At 35.4% G+C, this 25,100-nt stretch overlaps 1 protein-coding gene across 1 annotated transcript in view; it reads right to left on the bottom strand.

The window, feature by feature from the left end:
- Nucleotides 1–25,100, bottom strand: part of LOC115217806 — a 549,517-nt gene that overhangs the window by 277,784 nt on the left and 246,633 nt on the right. The window contains exon 5 of the mRNA XM_029787489.2: nucleotides 12,932–13,142. Within this exon, the coding sequence (XP_029643349.2) occupies nucleotides 12,932–13,142 (211 nt within the window). The remainder of the gene's footprint in view (nucleotides 1–12,931; nucleotides 13,143–25,100) is intronic.

Genomic DNA, 25,100 nt, shown 5'->3' with positions numbered 1-25,100 from the left:
TTAATGCAGTTGGCAATTTGTTGCAACAAATTGGACAACACAGAATCTGGAAGAACAATTAGCTTTCTCTGAAATTTGATTTCAAATTGCAAAAATGCTTTTAAAGTTACTTTTCTTATGCTGCACCAGGTCTATGGGGAAGATGTATGTGCTGTGTATGCAATATCATTTGCATTGCCAATGTTTCCAATATAGAAGATCCACTGAAGACAATCCCAAATGGAGATCACCTTCTATGACAACAGTGAACGATCATATTGCAAAAGTGCATTTTGTGATCTGTGGAAATCCTCTCTTGGCTGACCTTGACATTTCCCAAAAGGTAAGCATCTGAAAAACTGTACCACAAAATTTGAAAAGAATTAAGGTGAACCATATTGCTGCAAAATTTGCCCCACATCTTTCGACATTTGAACAAAAAGAAAAAAAACACCATGTTATTGTGAGGATCTGTTTCATCAATTCGATGTTGAGAATAATTTTCTGAAAAGTATCATTGCAGTTGATGAAGTATAAATGTTCAACTCAAACAAAAAAAAGGCAGTTATCGCAGTGGCCCACATCATCATCATCATCATCATCACCACCACCATGAACAGCATGTTAGAGTTGCTCAAGTGTGAAAGTGATGTTATTATTTGTCCTTTTCTGATTGGAAAGGAGTCATTCATGGTGAGTTTGTTCCATAGGGTCAGTTAATCAATAAAGTTTTTAGATGTGTGGAGGAAGGAGCTTCAGGAATGGACAAACAAAATCCAGATGCTGTGCTACTACAACGGGTCAACTTACTCAGCACTCCTTATCCAAGACATTTTAGCAAAGCTCGGGATGACCCTTTATTTCCCAGCCATGTCTTCTCCTTAGATTTGGTTTTCTGCAGAATTTCTATTTTATTTATTTTTTTCAACATCTAAAGTTTACTGATTTCTGATAACAGAAAAGAACAAAGAAAGATTCATCACGAGACCTGCAGACTAACTTGAAAGTCTGTTATTACAGCTGGTGTTGCAAAACTGGGAAAGCAACAGAAGGGACGGATATGGTGAAGGAGATAAGTCTAATTAAGTTGCATGCAAATCAATAAATTTGCATTTTAAAAATGTTTGTTCTCCTTTTGAAAAACTTCATATATATATATATATGTGTGTGTGTGTACATACATACAGTATCATCATCATCATCATCATTATAATTTTATGTTTGCTTCCTATGCTGGCATGGGTTGGCTGGATCATCATGATTGGAGTCAGCATGTATTTGGAAGTATTTCTCATGGATCAGAGGGTCATATCTTGTTGGAGTGTGTCATTTTTGGCTTGGTTTCTACAGCTGATTGCTCTCCCTAATACCAATCATTTCACAGATTGTACTGGGTGATTTTTCCTGGGTACCAGAACCAGAACCAGAGAGCTATCGTGTCCTTGACCTGATTAAAAGGTCCTCAAGACTTACACTTTACAGAGTGTACTTGATGTGCCTTTGTGTTACATGACACCAGAAGAGCAGCCATCTCCTCAACATGTCTGTAAAGACCCCATGACCCCATGTAGCTTCTCTCCTGTTAACCTTTTGACAGAGTGAAAAGCATGAGTCACAGAGACATAAATAATAGTGATAAGCAATAACAGGGTTGTCTGAAATGAGGATGAGTTATCGGGGTTCTCAATATTCTTAGATCTCTGTATAGAGTTTCAGTGACATGGTCAAGAAGATTGGACAATAACAGAAAGTGGGTTTGTCCTTGTCTTAATATAAATCTTTATAATTATTTATATTATACACACACAAGCAACAGATTGTGTGTGTGTGTGTGTGTGAATGCATGTGCATGTACGTGTATGTGTGTATATATATATATATATATATAACTGGCACTCTGTCAGTTATGATGAGGGTTCCAGTTGACCTGTCCAACAGAACAGCCTGCTCGTGGAATTAATGTGCAAGTGGCTGAGTACTCCACAGGCAGGTGTACCCTTAACATAGTTTTCAGATAGATCCAGCATGATACAGAATGTGACATGGCTGGCCCATTGAAATACAGACCCACCACATTCCAACCCCACATCCTTACACTATGCAAATGCATACACAGTAAGGCCTAATTGAACCGGAGTCTTTTAAACTGGATATCAGATCTATCCAATGGAACCAGAGTAAGGAGACTGTCAGTGTTTTCTTCTTCTGCTTGTTTTTGTCTATCAGTAATGTCAGAGTGTATATTTTGAGTGTTTTAGTGATAACTTCACCAATATCAAAACCCGTCAATTCATCGAAAGTATTCATCTCATTCTTCAGTATAACTGGAGAACATAATCATCATCATCATCATCGTTTAACGTCTGCTTTCCATGCTGGCATGGGTTGGGGAAACTCATTTTTCTGTCTTCCATGAAATACTGCAGCAATTGTTCTGAGACGGATCTGTACACTAAGAAGCTTGGTAGATCATAAGCACTGCTTAGATTGTGAGAAAAGACAAGGGCCAAAGTTGAGCCACATCTCACTCATACGTATTCTGTATATACTCTTTGACAAAGACAGCAAATTGGCAGAATCGTGAGCACATTAGACAAAACTTTTAGTAGCATTTCTTCTAATTCATTATTGGTTCAGGTTCTTGCCAAGGTCAACTTTACCTTTCATCGCTTTGGGGGTCAATAAAATAAATATCAGGTGAGGACTGGGGTTGATGTAAGCGATTATCCCCTTCCTCAAAATTGATAATCTTGGGCCAAAATTTGAAAGCATTTTCCCCTTTTATACTCTCTATGAAATATATCCTTTCTTTCTAGCACCCTTCACTTGTCTAACTTGCCTCATATTTTCACATTTATTTAAATTCATTCAAATTCACCCCCCTCTCTCTGTTTATATGCACCTTTGCATTCCTTTTCATAAACACTAGGGTTTCATGGTGAAAAGCTGTATGAATAAATTCACTGAAATTTTCAAACTGAAACTGATTTTCTTCATAATAATTCCTTTTTTATGGTGTAATTTGTTTTCAAGTCTGATAATACAACCTCATAAACGAGGATTAAGTCAGAATAACCTCCAGATTGCAAGTTTATTTTTGAGTAATGCTTAGTAGGTTCAGCACAGAAGCACAGTGCCTATTGTAACAATAACCACCGTAGGTGACCTGCACCATGCACTAGAGTTATGCTTTTCTGAAACTTTCATTGATATCTTATTGATTAAACATTTTTCAGTTTCATATTTTACATCTGGACTTCAAGAGAAAATAATAACTGAAAGTTGCTCAAAACCATATTTGCGAACCAGAAACTGAAATTTGTAAGGAAGTTAGAGACTGGTGCTTTGAGGAGAAGAATTTGTAAAGTATGTGGTACTACTAAGTTTCAGATATTTTTCGGCTAAGGACGAAATCACTTCATTTTCTTTGAAATACATATACTGTTGATGTAAATTCTAAATCATCCTCTGTTGTTGTAAGGAACCATTTGAAAGTTCCAAAGCATACAAATCTCAAGAAGACAGAGATGAAGTCTTTTATCCATCAATAATCTTGTGGTAACAACGTAAGTTAAGTAGAAAACCAAAATGCTGCTGCCAAGCTAACTAGGCATGCGGGCATTGAGAATTTAAAAGCTATTGAGGTGTGGTTATGGCAATTTAGAAGTTGCTACAGAATATTTAATAAAATTACCTACAGCAAAGCAGGCAGCGCACCAATTGAGAAAATTAAATTATTCAGCAAGCAGCTAATTGACTTAAGTGTGAAGGGCTCCTAATGTTCCGAGTGTATAATAGAGATAAAACTGGGTTGTGCTGGCAAATCGCTTATCCCTGAATATCCAAGCTTTTCAAACAAAGCTGCTGCACCAGCTCAAAAACTAAGGAATGCGCTTTGGCAGTGTGTCTGCATCAACATGTGCAGTACGCTTTCTTTCAAGTTAAGAGTGGTCTAGACGCCAGCGTGTCTGCAAGTTTTCAAAGACCTGATGTACAAGATATCATAAGTGAAATATTACTATTCAAAAAACCATGATGCAATATATATATATCTTTAATGAATGGTTTTTCTCATGTTAATCCCTTTAGTATGTAAATACTAGGAAAATGTCCTCTACCTTTCTGCCAATGAGGTTAAAGCATTATTAATTTTGCACACTGCAACTGTTCACCCAAATGGTTACCAATTTACTGGTAACGATAGTAAAATAAGGAAGCTATTCTTGCCCCTGAATGTTACTTCCTTGATTCTGCTGATGGATCAATGTATAATTGTAACCCGCAAGGGATTACGCCTGTGAACATATTGGGTTGAAAAGTTCTCATGGTGGTAGAAGAGGATGTTCTTTGAGAAGACACAGGAGGACAAAGACTAGCCTCCAGTTTGCAACATTTTATTTAGTAGCTTCATGGCAATTACTGAAGACTATCACTCTAATGAAAGATGCTTGAGGAAGAAAATAACTTCTGGACAATGTGGAAGTATAATACGATTTTCAAATATTTAATGCATGGGATTTATGTTGGATTTTTCAGAAAGCAAGCAAAACAGATGATACATAAAACATGATAATCTAGCTGGAAGGTCGAGAGGGTGACTCCAGATGTCAAGTGATCGTAGAAGAAGGAACTATGATGAGAGCAGTTGTAACGAGGATGATGAAGGCAATGAATTACTGCTCAAGAAATACAAACTCTTTGTGATATGAAGATCCTTTGCTAATATTATTTTGGATATGGACTGGTCAAGAAATTGATTTCCAGCAGTTTTATCAACATTTTAGAACTTTAATGGAATCATTATTCAGAAGCAACATCTGCAAAGTAAACAAGAAAAACTTGAATCATTCTTCAAACTGATTTTTCCCAACACTGCTGCAGCTGGGGTGCTTGCCGAATTTTTTACAGCAATTTGGCTATTTAATATATTGATATATATATACCATCACCATCTGTTTTCCATGCTGGCATGGGTTGGACAGTTTGACTAGAGCTGGCAATCTGGAGAGCTGCAACAGGCTCCAGTCTGATCTGGCAGAGTTTCTACAGCTGGATGCCCTTCCTAACGCCAACCACTCCAAGAGTGTAGTGGGGGCTTTTATGTGCCACTGGCATGGGGGCCAGTCAGGCGGTACTGACAATGACCTCGCTCGAATGCTTTTTCATGTGCCACCAGCACAAGTGCCAGTAAGGCGATGCTGGTAACGATCATGCTCGAATGGTGGCTTTTATGTGCCACTGGCACGGAAGTCAGTTGGCTGCTCTGTCAAATATATATATATATCCATATGTAGGAACATACACACACTGTCACTGCCTCCCTCCTCCACACATTTAGATATTGATGATCCACATACTGTTGATTCAGTGCCTATTCCATTCAAATGTCTATGAGTGAGAAATAAGAACCACTGATGTGTCCTAGTTCTACTAACTGATAATGGTCATTTATAACCTCCAAGTGTACCTCCACCTCCACAACAATGGTAAATTGATTTAACAATATATACTATCAACATTTTAATCTTTTATGTATTGTAATTTTAAATAATTCCTGTAAATATCTATTCATATTTCATATATAATTATAGTTATATAATTACTTAATGTTTTCCATAATCTTGTTTTCTATGTATTATATTAAGCATACATTGAATATATTCCCAATATTGTATTTGTATAGAATATCAATGCCTAGCATTGGTTAACTTAGACAACTGCTGGCTGAAACGGATACACTTCTTTGAGCCCCACTATACTAGTTTCTACTGGTTATATGAATAACATGGAAAATGTCCACTTGTTTTTAACCCATTCTTCAAGCTAACTAATCCCATCCCTGCTGCAGCTGTCACGCCTGTAGATATGAAGGATCTCCATGTAATCGCAGACCATCTTTGGTCACCTCAAATGTCAATAAGTGAGAGGCAAGGACCAGTAAGCATCACAACTCCAAGATCTCTGAACAAGTCATCTCTTCTAATGTTATCTTCCCCTTCATTGCATCATGCTCATCCATCATCTTTATTATCACAAGTAAACGGCAGGAACAATTTATGGTATTACCATTTTAATTTTTTAAACATTACAATCTCAAATAACTTCATAAAATATCTATATTTCATAAAAATATTCATTTTTAATAATAGCTTCAATTTTGTTGCTGTTAATAATGGGTTGCATTGTATATACATATATAAAATATTAACTATTGCAATTGGTTTCCAGCTGGGCTGGTTTGCTATTACTGTTACACAGACAGCAACAAGTAAGTTGCTTTATACATTTGGTTTTAACACTGTAAATGTGGTTCAAAATGAATTCAGTCCCAGTTAAAAACAGAACAAAAATACGTGATGCCAAAGGAAATGTTTAAATATATTTTGTGTTTGTGAAGTCCAAAAGCTTATGAAAGTACAGTCACAAACACACCATGTGTAATTCATTTCAGAGCCTGTTTGATAAGCATCAAGATATACTAAATAGCTGAATATAGCTGTTGAAGGCGGCGAGCTGGCAAAAACGTTAGCACACCGGGCGAAATGCGTAGCCGTATTTCGTCTGCTGTTACGTTCTGAGTTCAAATTCTGCCGAGGTCGACTTTGCCTTTCATCCTTTCGGGGTCGATAAATTAAGTACCAGTTATGCACTGGGGATCAATATAATCGACTTAATCCGTTTGTCTGTCCTTGTTTGTCCTCTCTGTGTTTAGCCCCATGTGGGTAGTAGGTAGTAAAGAAATAGGTATATTATATTGCTGAATCAAAACCAAAAATGGTGAGAAAACTAAATGCCATGGATTTAACTTTTTCTGTCAATTGCACACTGTTAGCCAGGGAAAATCACTGTTTATACTTCTGGGATTAACCAAACTAGGTTTGCAAATTGAATTTTTAAACACGGCATCAAAAGTCAATTGTGGCTTTTGATTGGTGAACAACAACAACCAATGAAATGTCAGAGAAAAGTCATTTAGCAGCAAACTGAAAGCCAAGTCATATTTTGAATGTTTCTCATCAACAAAACTCATCCTATGAAAGATACTGGGAAACATCAGAAAAGGTACCCAGATGCTATACACTAACCCAGAGAGTTGGCTAGGGGCATGCTTCACCTTTACAGTACAGTTTCATGAGGGTTTACTGAATATGCATTCTTTTATATATTTCTGCTATTTTTTGTTGTTGGTCTGAGGTCAAGTTGGGACCATCACTGATTTATTAAACATGTGTTTGCTAATTTACTCACAACTTATCTACACACATGCTGTCAGAGGAGTCGAGTTATCTAATATACACTCCATGTGAATGTGATACACAGATTTAATACAAGCTTCATGTGAGACTGAAAGGAGATGACTGTGGCTATTACTTGTAGCATTTTTCACAAGCAGGTATAAACTGTTTGCTCTGTGTGTAGGAAGGGCCCGAGGAGGAGGCTTTGTGTTAAGATGACAATAACCATTTGAAATTAGCCACATTGTTCTCAGGTTCCAACTGCAGAGAGAGTTGCATGCTCTAACCAAGAGTCTATTTAAGTAGCAAGGCCTGAAGCATGTTTATCAAACAGATGTGAACCTATTCACAGCACTTATTTAATACACTGATGTATATACATATATATATATATATAAGCATGTGCACACACACTCACTACCACAACAATCCCTGACTACTTTTAGGCCTACTTTCCTCATGATTTGTTGAGGCAGTTCTCTATGACCAGATGCCAATCCTGATGCAGATTCTCATGTAAGGTGCTTCAATGGACTTCACACATCAGACTACTGGCCAAGACATTTTGTTTCTAGGTCACATTAAAAAATGTCACCACTGTTTAAAGTATTGTTAATGTAAAGATGCAAAATAACAAGCACTTATGCATGCACACATGCACAAATTTATAATTGTGTGTGTGTGTGTGTACGTGCATGTTTGTGTTTGCATTTACATCCAAATTGGACATCTGCACGGTTCTGTTAAGTCAAATTAAGATCCCAAATTTTGGGGAAGACGAATTTATGGCAGATAGCAATTGCTGAATGTGCTGCAGGGTGAGATTAAGCCAGAAGCCTTAGTGTTTGCAAAGTGAACTTTCCCCGACCATACAGCCATATTCACACAACACACATGTATATATTAATGCATGAAGGACAAGGGAACAGGATTTAAGTAATTGCCTCCAGTGGCCAAAAGCTGATTTCGGTTCCTCTGACGAGTGCCTGCTTATGTCATCATCCAGCTTGTGTGCAAAACTGATTGGTCAAATCAGCTAAAATGGCTCTATAATTCTGTACCGTAGAAATATTAGTATACCCACACTGTTGACAAATATACGAGTGGCTGTTTTTTCTGACTTATGGATTCTTAGATGACTACACACACACACACACACACACACACACACACACATATATATATATCATATGAATCATGACTATTTACTTTGAAGCTTTGCTGTTGAAACTTTAAAGTAAATAGTCATTATTAATGTTAAACAGCATTTTAACTCTGTGATAATAATTGAGTGTATATAAACTTCACAAGCACATGAAATGAGTATGTATGTGTGTGTGTGTGTATATATATATATATATATATATATATACACACACACATGAGATGGTATCAAAACGTTCCTGGATTACTTCTGTAGCCTGCCAACAGATGGCAGTAGAAGGTTGTGTGTGCAGTGAGAGCTAGCAGTGACCTTCATGAGGCAGTGTGCTAAGGGATATTGCTGTGTTTACTTCACAAGTTGTGAAATTTGTGTTTTTGTGACCACATGTAGAATGTAGTCTGTGATTTTGCCATGGGCAGGAGCAAAAGAGCCAACAAGAAATTTTGTATTAAACATTGAAAGTCTGCTACAGAGACACTGAGCTTGCTTTAGTAAGCTTATGGTGACAAGGCAATGGATTGAATGTACTGTTTTGGGTGACACAGGTGCTACAAAAGCAGCATGACAGGGGTGCAGCTCAATCAAGAGCAGGCTCATTGTTTTAGTCAACATTCATTGTGCCTTCAGAATTTGTCCCCCAGGTCAATTGAGAGTTCTACTGTGACATCTTGAAGCATTTGAGGGAGGACATTTGGCGAAAGCAACCATTATCTGTGGAGCACAGAGAATTGGGATTCTTCACAAGAACAATACATCCTGTCACCAAGATCTCCTCACTCGTGAGATTCTTGCAAGAAACAACATGGAGTCACATCCACACCCACCCTATTTGTCAGATATAGTACCTGCAGACTTCCATCTCTTCCTCTAGGTGAAAATGCCACTCAAAGATTGCTGTTTTAACACTGTTTTAACATCAGGTGTGAATCGCAGAAGGTCCTCGACTCCATAACAGAAAATGACTTCCAGACCAGATTCCAAAAGTGGCAGGAATGATAGGATTGGTGTATTGCTGTGCAAGGGGACAATTTCAAAGGAGAGGATGTTAAAACTTAGGTAAATAAATTAATTTTTATTAGATATAATTAGCCCAGGAACCTTTTGATACCACCTTGTATGTGTGTATATATATATTGGTAAAAACGGTAAGATAACAAAAGAAAGAAAGAGACCTCAATATTATGTAAATAGAGGAAATTTATCTGTAAAATGATATGTGACGATTATTCAATAGCCAAGATAAAACTCTGAGTTTCGGATGCCAAGGTGGATGGCCAGATAACCGAAGAGATGGTGTTGTGGATTTCCACCTCGGCATCCGAAACTCAGAATTTTATCTTGGCTATTGAATAATTGTCCCATATCATTTTACATATATATATATATATATATATATATACAGTAATCCCCTGACTATCATGGGTAGAATGTTCCAAAACCCATGTGATAGGTGAAAATCCAAAAAGTAGAAACAGTACTGTACTGTATATTATATATATATAATTTGTATACATTTATTTTATTATAAATGCAAAACAACACAACAGAGGAATCGACATAAGCTTAAATAATAAACTGCAATAGGTAAACCATGAAATGGTGAGGGATTACTGCATATTATATGTATATATGTAGATTCATATATATATATATATATCTACATATATATATATATGTCTGTACATATATATAAATATATATATATATATATTTGTATATATATATACACACACAAACACAGGTATAAATGTATATATACACTGGTGAAAATAAATTTAAGACCAATGATAAATGTTCTATTTCTTACAAAATATTTTGTTACTAACACCATACAAATTATTTTTATCTTTTACACCTTATACAGAATTTATTTCCCTTTTGAATGATGCAGACAATAACTATTTTTATACAACTTGAAGAATTCTAATGCTAAATTAATATAAACATTTAAAATTTACCGGTAAAATTAGTTTAAGACCGTATCATTATAATTTTATTTAAAGTTTAAGATTGTAGCAAAAATGAGCAACAATAAAGAAATACATATTGGCACTTTGTGCCGTAGTCTTTATTCTTAATAACGGCAGAACAACGCCTCGGCATTGAATTCGCTAAGTGATCACAAAATTCTATGGGAATGTTTTGCCATATTTCATTGATATAATTGAATAATTATTTTAGCTTAGATGGTTTTTTTAGCATGGACTTTTTTGGAAACATAATTTCACAAGTTCTTGATTGGATTCAGATCCAGGCTCTGGGGAGGCCATTCGATTACGTCAATATTATGGGGATCAAAAAATTCCATAACCATTTAGGTTTTGTGCACAGGACTATCGCCCTGCTGATAAATAGCCCCCAGAGGCATTTGGTGAGTCAAATATGGCACAACATTATCCTTTAGTAGATTTATATAACCTACACTATTTAGCTTTCCAACAACTTTAACTAGAGGGCCAACACCAAAGCTACTAAATGCTACCCACACCATCACACCCCCACCCTCCGCTTGTGCCATCTTTTTCATGCATTTCGGATGGTATTACTCAGTTGTGCGACGTCTGACATATGTTTTACCATCTGATCCAAATATACAGAAGCGTGACTCGTCACTCCAAAGGACCCTGCACCAATCTTCGGCAGTCCATTGAGCATGGCTTTTTGCGAAATTAAGGCGTTTGAGTTGATTTCTTTCAGATATTCTTGGCTTTTTCCTAGCGATTTGTCCATGTAGTCCAAATTGTCTTAAATGGTTGCGGACGGTTTGTGGTATAAAAATAATACCATTCTCTTTGGACAATTGTTTACAAATGTCAATGACTGTCAGCATTCAGTCGGCTTCCAAAAGTTGGTGGATTCGACGGTCCAACTAAGCCGTCGTTTTTCTTGGGGCGCCACTCTTTTGCTGATCTTTATATTGACCAGTCTCCGAGTATAACTTCCATGCTTGCACATAAGCCATTTTACTGCACTTTAGTTGCTTGCTGATGTTCGAAAAGGAAACTTTTTGCTGGTGGAGTAATACGATTTTTGCTCTCGTGACTCGACTGAGGATACGTTGTTTTCCCATTATTAGTCAATTGTATAATAACGTTAAATTATAACACTATATAGTTCAGTTAGGCTAGTTGTGTGACCACCCATTTTGGCAAAAAAATTTGCATAAGGCCCTCATGCCGGTGGCATGTAAAAGTACCCACTACTCTTGGAGTGGTTGGCGTTAGGAAGGATATCCAGCAGTAGAAACTTTGCCAGATCAGATTGGAGCCATCTGGTTTGCCAGTCCTCAGTCAAATCATCCAACCCATGCTAGCATGGAAAGCAGATGTGAAACGATGATGATTACATGGTTTTAAATTAATTTTGCCGGTAAATATGAAACGTTTATATTAATTTAGCATTAGAATTCTTCAAGTTGTATAAAAATAGTTATTGTCTGCATCATTAAAAAGGGAAATAAATTCAGCATAAGGTGTAAAAGATAAAAATAATTTGTATGGTGTTAGTAACAAAATATTTTGTAAGAAATAGAACTTTTATCATTGGTCTTAAATTTATTTTCGCCAATGTATATATACACACATACATATATGTATATATCTATCTATCTATATATGTACACACATATATGTATGTATGTATGTATGTATGTATGTATGTATCTATCTATCTATATCTATCTATCTATCTATATATATATATATATTTCACTTGAATAAGCATCAATTGAATAAAATTTTATACTTAAAATCCATTTCACAATTGCCTTCATTTATATTGAACTTAAGTTATATAAAAGTAGCCATTTTTAACTAGTATATTTTAATATTTTAGTATATATACACTGCATATCACTATTGTTTGTTCTCAAATTTCTCATGACATCATACTTAAAATAATTATGTACACACACAAACACATGTATGTATGTATATATATGTGTGCATGTGTGTGTGTGTGTATATATATATATATATATATATATATATATCACATTTATCATTATGATATATATATGATATATAATATACATATATCATGTATATGAATACATTGTGTATGGATATCTTTATGTATATGAATGTGTGTATGTATTGCACCTGTATACTGTGACAACCTCATATAGACTTTCATTGACAGTGGCTTAGTGAGCACATATTTACTTAATAACACCATATTGTACATATATAATATGCATATTTACACATATACACACTTATTATACATAATAGTACATCTAGATCTGAAATATCTAAATTTTTTTTAAAATTCTTATCCTGAAGGATATAACTGTATGAAAATGAATATTTTGTCACAATTGATATAACAGCAATATCAAAAAACAAAAACAAAATAATAATGATAACAATAATAATAATTATAATAATGATGATGATGATGATGATGATGTTGATGATGACGATAATAATAATAATGGTAATAATAATAATAATAATAATAATTTTAATAACAACAACAACAGCAGTAACAATAATAATAGTAGTAGTTACAAATTCAAATGAAAATAAGTAGAATTGGAACATCTACTTACCTATAACATTTAAATATACATTAAACTTTTGCTTTTCTTTACTTGATATATGGCATTCATAGAGACCTGCATGTTTTGGCTGAACATTTTTTATAACAAGGTTCCATTCATTTTTTTCAATTTGGCGTTGAATAGAATAACTTTTATCACTGATAAATGTAAATGTTCCTACGGTGATTGGATGTCTACTTGATGTTTTCCGCCATACCACCTGGAGGGAAAAGAAAGAAAAAAATACATTAAACAATCCTAGGAAAAAAAAAAAGAAGCAAATTTACAAATTAAAATAAATACACATTCACATATACACAGATATATATTTCTTTACTATCCACAAGGGGCTAAACACAGAGAGGACAAACAAGGACAGTCAAAGGGATTAAGTCAATTACATCGACCCAGTGATTAACTGGTACTTAATTTATCGACCCCGAAAGGATGAAAGGCAAAGTTGACCGTGGCGGAATTTGAACTCGGAACGTAATGACAGACGAAATACGGCTATGCATTTCGCCCGGCATGCTAACGTTTCTGCTAGCTCGTTGCGTTATATACACAGATATATATTAAGAAACAAGCTTGTTAGTAGATTTGTTAGAAGGAAACTGAAAGAAGCCCGTTGTATGTGTATATGTATGTTTACATTGTGCCTCATCTACTTGCTTAGCACTTTCAAAGACATGGGACATAAAAGTTCCGTTACACGAGAAAATAAGTGTTAGTGACTGAAAAGGCAGCCCACAGTAAAACAATGCCTTTCTCATGGATTGACCTCACATGCGGAGCTTAGAAAATGAATATGAAACAAACGAATGATTCTACATACATATATACATAAATATGTATATACGTCTTGAGCCTCATGGAGCAAGTGACAAGTGGCCGGGACCTTTAGCAATATGCCGTGCTCGAGAAGACTCATGAAGCCGAGAGAAATTGTAGTCATGGCCGATGCTGGTGTCATGTAACTGGTACTCGTGCCAGTGGCACACGAAAAGCACCCTTTGTATGTTGGGCCTCACACAGGCAATGATAAATGACCAAGACCTTTGGTGATATGTCATGTTTGAGAAGATCCGTCAAGTGGAATCCTAGTTGTAGCCAATGCTGGTGTCACGTAACTGGCACCTGTGCCAGTGGCATTTAAAAAGTACCCATTACAATCTTGGAGTGGTTGGCATTACGAAGGGCACCCAACCATAAAAACCATGCCAGATCAGATTGGAATCTGGTGCAGCCCTCCAGCTTGCCAGTTTCAGTGAAGCCATTTAACCCATGCCAGCATGGAAAGCAGACACTGAATGATGATGATAATGATGATGATGATGATGATGATGATATAGTTGTTCTTGTTGTTGACCCCCAGATCAGTCCTGATCATATAAATCTATGATCAAATGCATTACAGCCACAATGACCCATTTCTTTTTATCCAAGGCACTCTTTTTTTAAGACACTAAGTTGTCATTTAAGAGAATTTAGTAGCTATTATCAGCAAGCTGAGCGACCACATAGAGGCTTACTGTATTGAATGAAAATATGAAGAAAAAAGATGCAGAGGAGAGTAACAAATGCTTAATATTGGAATTTTTGTCAATAAACAAATTTGAATTGAAAATGAACTACTGGGAGCTTGACATGCTGGAGATAGCAGTCAAGTCACCCTTAAAATCACATTCTGCCAACTTAAAAAGAGGAATGGACCATTTTGAATATTGTAGTCCCAAGCATACTCCTAAAAAGATGGGGAGAGGGTCAAGGATGGAGTGCCTTTGATTATAGACTTGCTTGATCAGGGTTGACTAAAGGCGAAACAACAACAACAACAACCACAGTGGCAGGAATAGTAGCCGCAATAAATGGCAACGGATGCAAATGAATGAAATATGAAGAAATCATAGGAAAACAGCCAAAAGCATCGAACAGGGAAAGAGCAAGAAACGTCTGTAGTAACATTTTGGAATTGAAAAGATAAATACATCTGTTCCATTGTTCCAGTTTGAAAATCGTGTCTGGAGGAAGAAATGGCAGAGAAGATTCTCAACTATGAAATTCTTCTGTCAATTATAAAACAATGAAAAATGAAGTGTTTTCTTTTTTTTCTTTGAGCTGCAGAGATGGGGATGAAGCTCTAGGAAGGAAGAGATGAGCATAGGGATTGCACTTTGAGCATAATAAGGATGATGAGAAGAGGAGGAGGGGTTAGTGGTACAGGAATACTTGAGGGGAGGACACACAGACACAGCCAGATCCAAGAAACAGGGGCCATTATAGTAACAGTAGAAAAGGCAAAGAGAGGTGAGAGTCAAAGATGGAGTGAGTCCTTGAGTAACATTATGTCAATTAGTAGGATAACCCTTTCTGGATATAGACTATGATGTCTTTGTGTAGAGTAGCAGCACCAGCCCAGAAGTGAGAGCAATTCTCCAGCAAGGGCCATATCTGAACTTTACAGAGTATCAAATAATTTTTGGGAGAGTTGAAGTGTCTTCTGGCCCCGAGGAGAAGAGTCAGTTGGTTTGTTATGCTATATGACCTCATAATGGTCTGCTTCATGCGTGTTTGGTTATGTTTGGACAAACCTAGGAAAAAAAGGGTTCTAGGTAAACCACAAACAGGGTGATTGAGAATCACCAAGAAGAAATGGACAGAAAGTGAGATGGTGGAAAACCTGGAATTAGTTGATGACAAAGAATGAGGAAGAAAGAAGGTTTCTGTCTCTTATTGGGTCCCAAGGAACTCCCTAGACTATGCTTTTTGATTGGTTGAATGCAGTACGAAGAAAAAGAAGAAAGCCCACCGCTCCACCAACAAACCAGGAATTTCATAAGTTTCTTTCAGATTGTAATTATTTTTCATTTATAAGAAATGTCTTGCTTCATAAAATTTTTAATTAATATATTTAATTAATATATGTTATGCTGATGATTTCAAAAAACAGAAACAGTACATGATTACCATTGACTAAAAATTTTAAGAAGTTTCTAATAAGTATGCTTCCTTATTTTATACTCAACATGGTGCAATTTATTCATACAGTTCTTGTTTGGCTGTGATGATGCTGTTTTTAATTTTTTCCTCTACACTGAACTATTTAATCCCTATGTACTTCTATTTTTTTTTACAATGATAAAATGTGATCTAAGAGGGATTTGGTTGCTATTTTTAGCTCTTTGTGTTTCATCATAATGGTGTCAGCAAACAAAGATTTACACATATTCAGCTTAGATTAAATGTAAAGAAGGCAAAAAGCAAGGATTTTATCTTGAGACGGAAATTAAAAACCTAAAAAGAATAGTTTTGTGGGAATTGAGAAAAAGAGTGAAATTTCAACTGCAGAAAATCTTCAGATGATCATTCATCTCCAATAATACTGAAAAGCAATGAAGTGATAAAAACAGAAGCAATCCAAAAGAAGTAGCAGCCAAATTTCCTTTAGATTGCACTATGTTCTTATATATAAAAAAGAAGGCCCAGAAAAGAAAAGACAAAACAAAAAAATAAAAGCAAGCAAAAATCAAAAAGTAAAGAAGGATAGGATGGTTATGCAGGGAATATCTGTGGACATAAACTGTGTCAATGAGGTCTGACTTAGGGCTGAGCAGCAACAGCAGGAATAACAATGATTTTGCCTTACTTATTATAAGAAGTCTGGTATGGAAAACGTCTATGAAGAAAACTTATTCGAGAGTATTTGGATTTGTGGTTTGATTTATTGAGCTTAGAAAGATGACAATTTGTCCATTGTTCAATCAAAACAAGACAAATGTGACATGTCATTCTGATGAGAGTAGGATAAAACATAAAAAGCCATAGGAATTATATTTACCAAAACAGCAAACTTTCAGAAATGTTACATTGTTGAATAAGAATTGAAATGCTGAGACAATTTTATATAAAGAACAAGCAGAGATAGTTCTTCAGAACCTTGAATAGATTTGGTTAATACTGAAAACTTTATCTAGCTTGAGTGGTTGCATTTAACTACTCAATGTGTGTGTCCATTTTTGTTTGTTTGTTTGTTTGTTTTTACAATGATAGTAATTTAAAGAAATTTGCCTGATATTTCTTGCAGGTCATCGAACCATGCAGAAACTTCCTCATTGAATAATGGAATATTTTTCTCACTGTCTAGAATAGAGTCCCCCTCATTGTCTAGAGTAGAGTCTCCCTCGTCTAGTGTAGAGTCTCCCTTGTCTAGTGTAGTCTCCCTTGTTGTCTAGTGCAAAGTTGTCCTCATTATCTAGTGTAGAGTCTCCCTCATTGTCTTATTGTCTTGCATATATTCTCCTTTGTTCATAACTGAGTCTCTCATTGCTTAGTGCAAAGATACCCTCACTGAAAAGTGTAGAGTCTCACTCATTGTCTTATTGTCTTGCATATATTCTCCTTTGTTCATAACTGAGTCTCTCATTGCTTAGTGCAAAGATACCCTCACTGAAAAGTGTAGAGTCTCACTCATTGTCTTATTGTCTTGCATATATTCTCCTTTGTTCATAACTGAGTCTCTCATTGCTTAGTGCAAAGATACCCTCACTGAAAAGTGTAGAGTCTCACTCATTGTCTTATTGTCTTGCATATATTCTCCTTTGTTCATAACTGAGTCTCTCATTGCTTAGTGCAAAGATACCCTCACTGAAAAGTGTAGAGTCTCACTCATTGTTTAAAGGAAAGTCTTCCTTATTGTTTAATGCAAAATCTCTCTCATTGTCTAGCGTAAATGTTTTCCTTACTGTCTAGTTTAGAATCACTCTCATTGTTTAAAGTAAAGGTTCTCTCATTGTTAAGGATAAAGTTCCCCTCATTGTTAGATGTAGAGTCCCCCACATTATCAGGAGTAGAGGCTTCAGCATTGCCCCATGTGGAGGCTCTCTAGTTTTCTCATGTAGACTCTTCTTCAATGTCAAGTGTTAAGTTTTCCTCATTGTCAAATGCACTTTCTTCCTTACTGTCAAGTACAGAGACTCCTCGATTGTCAAGTGCAGACATTTGGTCATTGTCTAGTACAGAGTCTCCATCATTGTTTACTGTAGAGCTTCCATTATTGTCCAATGTAGAAGTGGTTCTCTCATTGGCTCTAGTGGCAGCCCTTTCCTGGCTTTTGCAGATGTTTCCGCAATGCCTCGTGTAGTGGTTCTCTCATTGGCTCTGGCAGAGGCCACTTCTTGGTTAGTTTAGAAGCTTTTAAATTTGCTTGTGTAGAGTCACCTTTGTTGACTTCCTAAACAACTCTTAGATGATCAAGGTGTAAAAATTTCCATTTCAGTTGGTAAATATAAAAGAAAAATAAATCAATTGCTAAAATGTTTGCTAGACCATATGTAGTTTTAAAAAATAATTGGCAAAAAGCCATTCCCATTGAATACAAGAATAACAAAAGTCTAGATGTATACATTTGAAGTTCTCGGAAATAAGCTTTCAGACTTAAAACAGAAAAAGAAGTTTGAAAATGAGAATAAACTTCCGATGACTTTTGTCAATGATAAAGTGGTTGCCTTGCTGTTATACGATGCATGTAACGAATGTACTGCAATCTTCTTGGTTTTGTAGTTGTTGTTGCGGCTGTTTAACCACAGGTCATCCTTAATAGAGTAGGACCTATAATGAAAGATGTCCCATTATTTTTTTAAAGGCTTAGTTTATTTAGAACTACAATAGCTAATAACTCTTTCTCTTTTCTAAGGAAGTAGGATATGACAGGAGGGTATTGGTTGCTATTTCTTGTGTAGAAAAGCTTGCTCCTTGTCTTGTATGTCTAGTATATAATTTATAGCTGCCATGGCTCAGCCAGTTCAAAAGGATCTGATGAGCTTAGAGGACTGAGTCAAGTTCCAGTGTCCAGGAATCAGACGCAGCATGCAAGAGAGAAGACTACAGGGCTTTGGTCATGTGATGCATATAAATGGGGATCCCTTAAAGTGGACGAAATATGAGAAAAGGAAGACATGGGATGAAATAGTGAGGGTCAATGTCAAGATGTTGAGCATCACTGAGTGGACGACAATGGGCCGAAATATCTGGCAATATGACATTTTTGAAGTTGTGCTCTCCATCCACACCAAATGAACCAGACTTCATTTCATCATGCACTATTCTCCCCCCCCCCATCCCCTCTCTTGCATCATAGCATCACTTTCTCATCTCTCTCTCTTGTCCTCCTCCTGCCAACTGCATGATTGCTATCCTGCCGCCCTCCTGTGTATCTGTGTTCACCATTCACTGCATTCCTCTTCCAGTTCCCTCGCCCACCACTCCTCTTTTGCTCTCTCAAGAACCCCCTACTCACCTTACCCAGTCTAATCCTTGGCACCACTCCCCTTACATTCACCACTTTGTACTTTGAAAGTACATTCTGGCTCATCTTCACCGCCATCTTCTCTCCCTTTCTTTCTGACTGCAGTGTCCATGTTCTTTCTCTCCAACAAGACACCAGTTTCGGTCTCTGTATTACAATTTAACCCCTCATCACCTGGCATGAAACCACCACCATCAATACCACTCACTCTCTAGCTGAGCGGTCTTTGTCTGGCAAGGTACTTGAGGACCTTACCAGGTCTTTACTCTGTAAAGTGGTTCATGTTAGGAAAGGCATCTGGCCATACAAAGCTGGCAGTAGTGTTTGGTGCAATCCTCTGACATGCCAACTCCTGTAAAACTATGCAGTCTATTCCAGCATTGAAAATAGATGTCAAATCACGATAATGATGATGATGGACATACATATATTCTTATAAATATGTGCTTATATATCATCATCATCACCAACAACATTTAACCCTTTTAATACCAATCTGCTTGAAACTGGCTCTGGCTCTGAGTACAAATGTCTTGTTTTCAAAAGTTCTGAATTAAAATCTTCCACCAAACCTTAGTCACAATTTATGTTCGTAACACTAGCTTAATGATAATGAAGCTATTTTACTAGATTCTTTGTTATATCTAAAATTAATTGAAAGAAACACTGAGCATCTCAACAGAAATATGGTAATGAAAAGGTTAAGGTCCATTTCCAATGCTGGCGTATATATTTACATATATGAGTATTTATGTGTGTGTGTGTGTATGTATATATACATACACACACACATATATAATTTTTGAAGGCAATTTGGATGCTATTTCTAAAGGGTATTGAGATCACATAGAATTTCCCCCCATTGACTCTGCCGAAATAGTTGACTGAATCGGTCATCTGCAAGCTGATTGCTGTGTTATTCCAACACTGTAACTGAAATAGGGTATCAACTAAAAAAACATACGTTATTCAGAAGGGGTTGTTTATGGTAAACTGATGGTTAACAGTTTGGTTTTAACTCCCAACCAATCTCTATTGTCAAGTCTTCGTTGACCGTTCACCTTTGATGTTATTATGTCTACTTTAAATCAATCATATTTCAGGAAAATAAAGATCAGGCATTTCTTTTCAAAGCATCCAACAATGTAAAGTTCTGTTGATTTACCATAAAAATAAACACATAAAAAATAAACTATTGACAGACACTCTATAGCAATACATCGAGGTTTTGATTGATCTTTCTATGGGCTTAAGTTGGAAAAGAATACTTTAATGTATTATTTTGATGTAAATTATTGATAGTGCCTTTACATACACAACTTGTACTAAACACTTGCATAAAGAAATGGGATATATATATATATATATATATATATATATATATATAATATGATAGATAGATAGCCACATATTCCTATACACACATACATTTATGTATAAATGTATATCTGTCTATCTATCTATCTATATATATAGGCATACACACACACACACACACACACATATATATATATATATATATATATATATATATGTATGTATGTATATACTCATCTATATATATGCATATATATATATAATATATATATATATATATATATATATATATAATATATATATATATATATATATTATATATATATATATTATATATATATATATATATATGCTCATATATACATACACACATATACAAACACATAGATATATATAAATGTATAAAAGATTTCTATGAATGAATTTTTATGTAGCTTGAAATATTTACATCATCAAATATGATGTAGTAATAGCATTGAAATGATCTAAGTTGTTGTGTCAGACCATTTAAGTGGGCTACTTTTGATAACTTCTAAAGTTATGTCTACATATAAATACTTTTACATGTATCTTCATACTTCCTTTCTGATGTGTGTGTGTGTGTGTGTTTCTGTTGTATAATTTGTAAACACACAAAAACACTCTGTACAACATTCGCCAACCCATCAGACTTATTTTTTTTTGTGTTTGGAAATTCTATCTTGTATTTTTTATTTACACTTATCAAGTATTTCCCTATAAGTTTATTTTCTCATTTTGTAATTTGACAACCATTTTAAAAAATAATTTGTACATTTGATTTTATTAACAGCTTGCTTCCTTAACTATAACAGTTACATAAACAGGCTTTGCACAATGGCTTTTCTAAAGAGGAGACTAATTCCAGTTGAACATTCTTTAAAGACCCAAGGCACAGAAATATATTACCGAAGCCAATGCAAGTTTAAAAATTGAGCTTTTCTCATTTTTTAATTGCTTTTGCACCTTTCGGATGCACTGGAATTTCAAGATGAAGATAATAATGTTCATAAGGCAACCTGTTTCTGGGAAATATATTTTCATAATGGTTATTATTTTAAGATGTTTGGAAAAATAACAACAAGATAGTCCCTACTTCAAGAAATGTGGATTCATTATGCACAGGCAAAGGCGTGGCTGTGTGGTAAGAGGCTTGCTTCCCAGTCGCATGGTTCTGAGTTCAGTCCCACACTGTGGTACCGTGGGCAAGTATCTTCTGCTATAACCTTCGGCCACACAAAACTTTGTGAGTGGATTTGGTAGACAGAAACTAAAAGAAGCCTGTTGTATATACGTATATATTTATGTGTGTGTGGGTGTTTGTCCCCACACCATTGCTTGACAACCAATGTTGGTGTGTTTACGTTTCCAGACTGATAAAATGAGTACCAGGATTACAAAGAATAAGTCCTGGGGTCGATTTCTTTGACTAAAATCCTTTAGTGTGCTCCAGCATGGCCTCAATCAGATGACTGAAACAGGTTAAAGAATAAAAGAGTACATATGCATACATACAAATATAGGCACACACTGAGCATCTTCCATCTACAAACTCCATCCCAGAATTATAGAAGACACTTGCCCAAGATGTCACACAGTGAGTGCCTTTGTACACACACACACACACACACACAAACACACACACACAAACACACACACACACACACACACACACACACGTCTGTATGAGTTAGAGATTAAGAAACCATCTGAGGGATATTAAATATCCAATTATACAACTGGATGTGTACCTATGTATTTATAACCAAATGCTTAAATTGGAAATTGACCCAGGATTTTTTAAGACAACTAAGAAAATGAAAAGGATATAAAATCGACAAACATCAGCCAGGAACCATTCCATTGTATCTATTTATTAATTGGTAACGAACATGTGTTAGGTGGTACAAGTAACCGAATGAGATCAGCCAATAAATACATAAACACAGACATATATATATATATATATATATAAAACATTGTTTTATGTTTCTTTTACCACACAGTGACTCCTATATATAAATACATACATATATATTTATATAATATGAATAGATATGACAAATTAGCATAAATTTACACACTTAAATGACTTGTAATACATATTTTACTGATGACGAAAGCAAAGCTGATGCCAAGTAGAATTTGAATTTTGAGATGAGGAAAGACGACAGAAGTCAAGTCTAAAAGACATTTAATCAGACAGTCAACTGATTCTGTCACTCTACTGTATTCAAACCCATAAATATGTTGAGTAGCAAAATGGTTAAGCATTTTGATTCAGCAGTCGAGGGAGATTAAATTAATCCATAACTGGCTACAATATCCACCCGATTTAACTTCCTGCATCACAATGTTAAAGTAGCTGATTTAAGGCAATATTTAACAAAGCCAATTTTTCTGTGATATCAGATAACTGGACTGGCATAATGAATTCTGCTTATATAATCGCCCATTATTTTATGAAACCCCTGGGAAATTGAAAATTGCCTCTTAGCTATAAATGGAATCTAATATTGATATTTTGGAATTAACATGGCATAGTTGAAAAAGAAATTCATTTATTGAACAGTATAATAACCCTAGTAATTGATATCATGTTTGACATGAAAACATTTCATAAGGTATTATATTATTAATGTTGTTATCATTAGTATAATTATTTTGAGTTCAAAATGCTGCCAAGGTCAACTTAGCCTTTTATCCTTTTGGTGTTGATAAAATAAGTATTTGTTGCATTCTGCAATCAACTTAGCCTTCCCTTGAAAATTAGCTGGCCTTGGGCAAAAATTTATTGGGAAAATCATTAAGTTTGCAAGATGTAGTTACAAACATAATGGAAGTAGGTTCAGGCTCAGTGCCACTGCATGGCACATTGGGAAAATGTCTTCTGCTGTAGCTCCAGGCTGACCAATGCCATGTGAGTAAATCAGGTCGATGGAAACTATGTGGAAGCCTGTCATGAGTATGTGTGTGTCTTTGTGCTTGTATTTGTCCCCTGCCACTGCTTGACAACTGATGTTGGTTTGTTTGCATCCCTGTAACTTAGCAGTTCATCTAAAGAGACTAACAGAATAAGTACTGGACTTAGAAATATGTACAGGGAGCAAATTGTCAGAACCCTTCAAGGCAGTGCTGCAGCATGGCTGCAGTTCAACGACTAAAAGATGAAAGTAAATTCAGACAAGTTTTTATTCCGTGAGTTGACAAGAATCTTGTAATTTAGAGCAATGCCTTTTATTAGTGAGAGAGGGGCTTAGTTGGAAGTGTCAGGATTCTGTTTTGCCACATTATATAGAATTACCCAGATTTGCAAATATATTTAGGTGTCTAATTCTAAAGGTCAAGATAAGTAAAGAAATATATGTGTTAAATCTTTAAAAGACACACCACAGGTTCTAACATTAATTTCTCATCGCCAGGTATTTAAGTTAATAAAAGACTGCCAGGCTTTCTCTATCCAAGAACTTTCACACTTTTACAGGTATTATTATATGTTTAATACAACATCACTCAATGCATGAGTCTTGGATAAAATGATTTTCATTTACTATTTGTATTTTGAAGATGATTGTGGGTAATGAAATTTGGCTGTTAGTTCTAATAAATTGCATGAACATGTGAAGAGCTCCTGCTAATCTGATAATGAAGGAAACCACTAATTAATCAGTGTATTCTTGTCATTATCTTCATCTTTCCATTATCATGTTGTTTGTAGGAGTTTAGGTTGTTATTTCTAGCAGGCTTAATGAAAACGTAAAAACATATAGCTGACCTCCCTCCCCGCCACCTCGTTTGCTCAGCCACTGATTAGTGGAATTCTCTGGCAAGAAGTAAAGGTTAGTCAGTGGAACCTTGTAAGCAATCTATATGAAATTAATTACTAAGAAGAAAAAAAAAATCTTCAGATCTTTACCTTCAAGTCTGGAGTTCTTTATTGACTTGTGTCTAGCATAGGTACAAGGTGTTCTTTATTGACAGAACAGTCTGCTTCTTAGAAATAACTGTAGCATCAAATGCCAGGATAAAGAAAAAGTATTTCACTTTATCCATTTCTTTATTCTCCATAGAGTATTTTTTTTTATTTTTAGATAATTTCATCAAGATATAATAACTCCATGGACTTAGATATACTTTCATGTGATGAACCTATTTATTCTTTCATGTGGTGAAAATGTTGAATTTCAAAGACTTCACTTTTGAACAAATGAAAATATCAGAGTGAAACTGAAATTTTTATTACTGTTGTGATCATTATCATTATTATTATTATTATTATTATTATTGCAGTGAGCTGGCAGAATTGTTAGCTCACCAGAGACAAAGTGCTTAGTGGCATTTCGTTTGTCTTTATGTTCTAAGTTCAAATTCTGCTAGCCTTGACTTTGTCAGTAAGGCACCAGTTACTCAAAATCTTATCTTACACACTGATTATTTTGCTTCTAGGATTTTTGTATTTTGACAGTTTCTCCAGCTCCTTCCAAGCTATATTTTAATCAAAAGATACTGAGATGTCTGTCTATTAGAGTAGAACCATTT

The sequence above is a fragment of the Octopus sinensis genome, linkage group LG12 (assembly GCF_006345805.1).
Source record: "Octopus sinensis linkage group LG12, ASM634580v1, whole genome shotgun sequence".
Lineage (NCBI taxonomy): Eukaryota > Metazoa > Mollusca > Cephalopoda > Octopoda > Octopodidae > Octopus > Octopus sinensis.
Note: the sequence above shows the minus strand (reverse complement) of the source record. Positions and strands in the feature narration are given on the sequence as shown.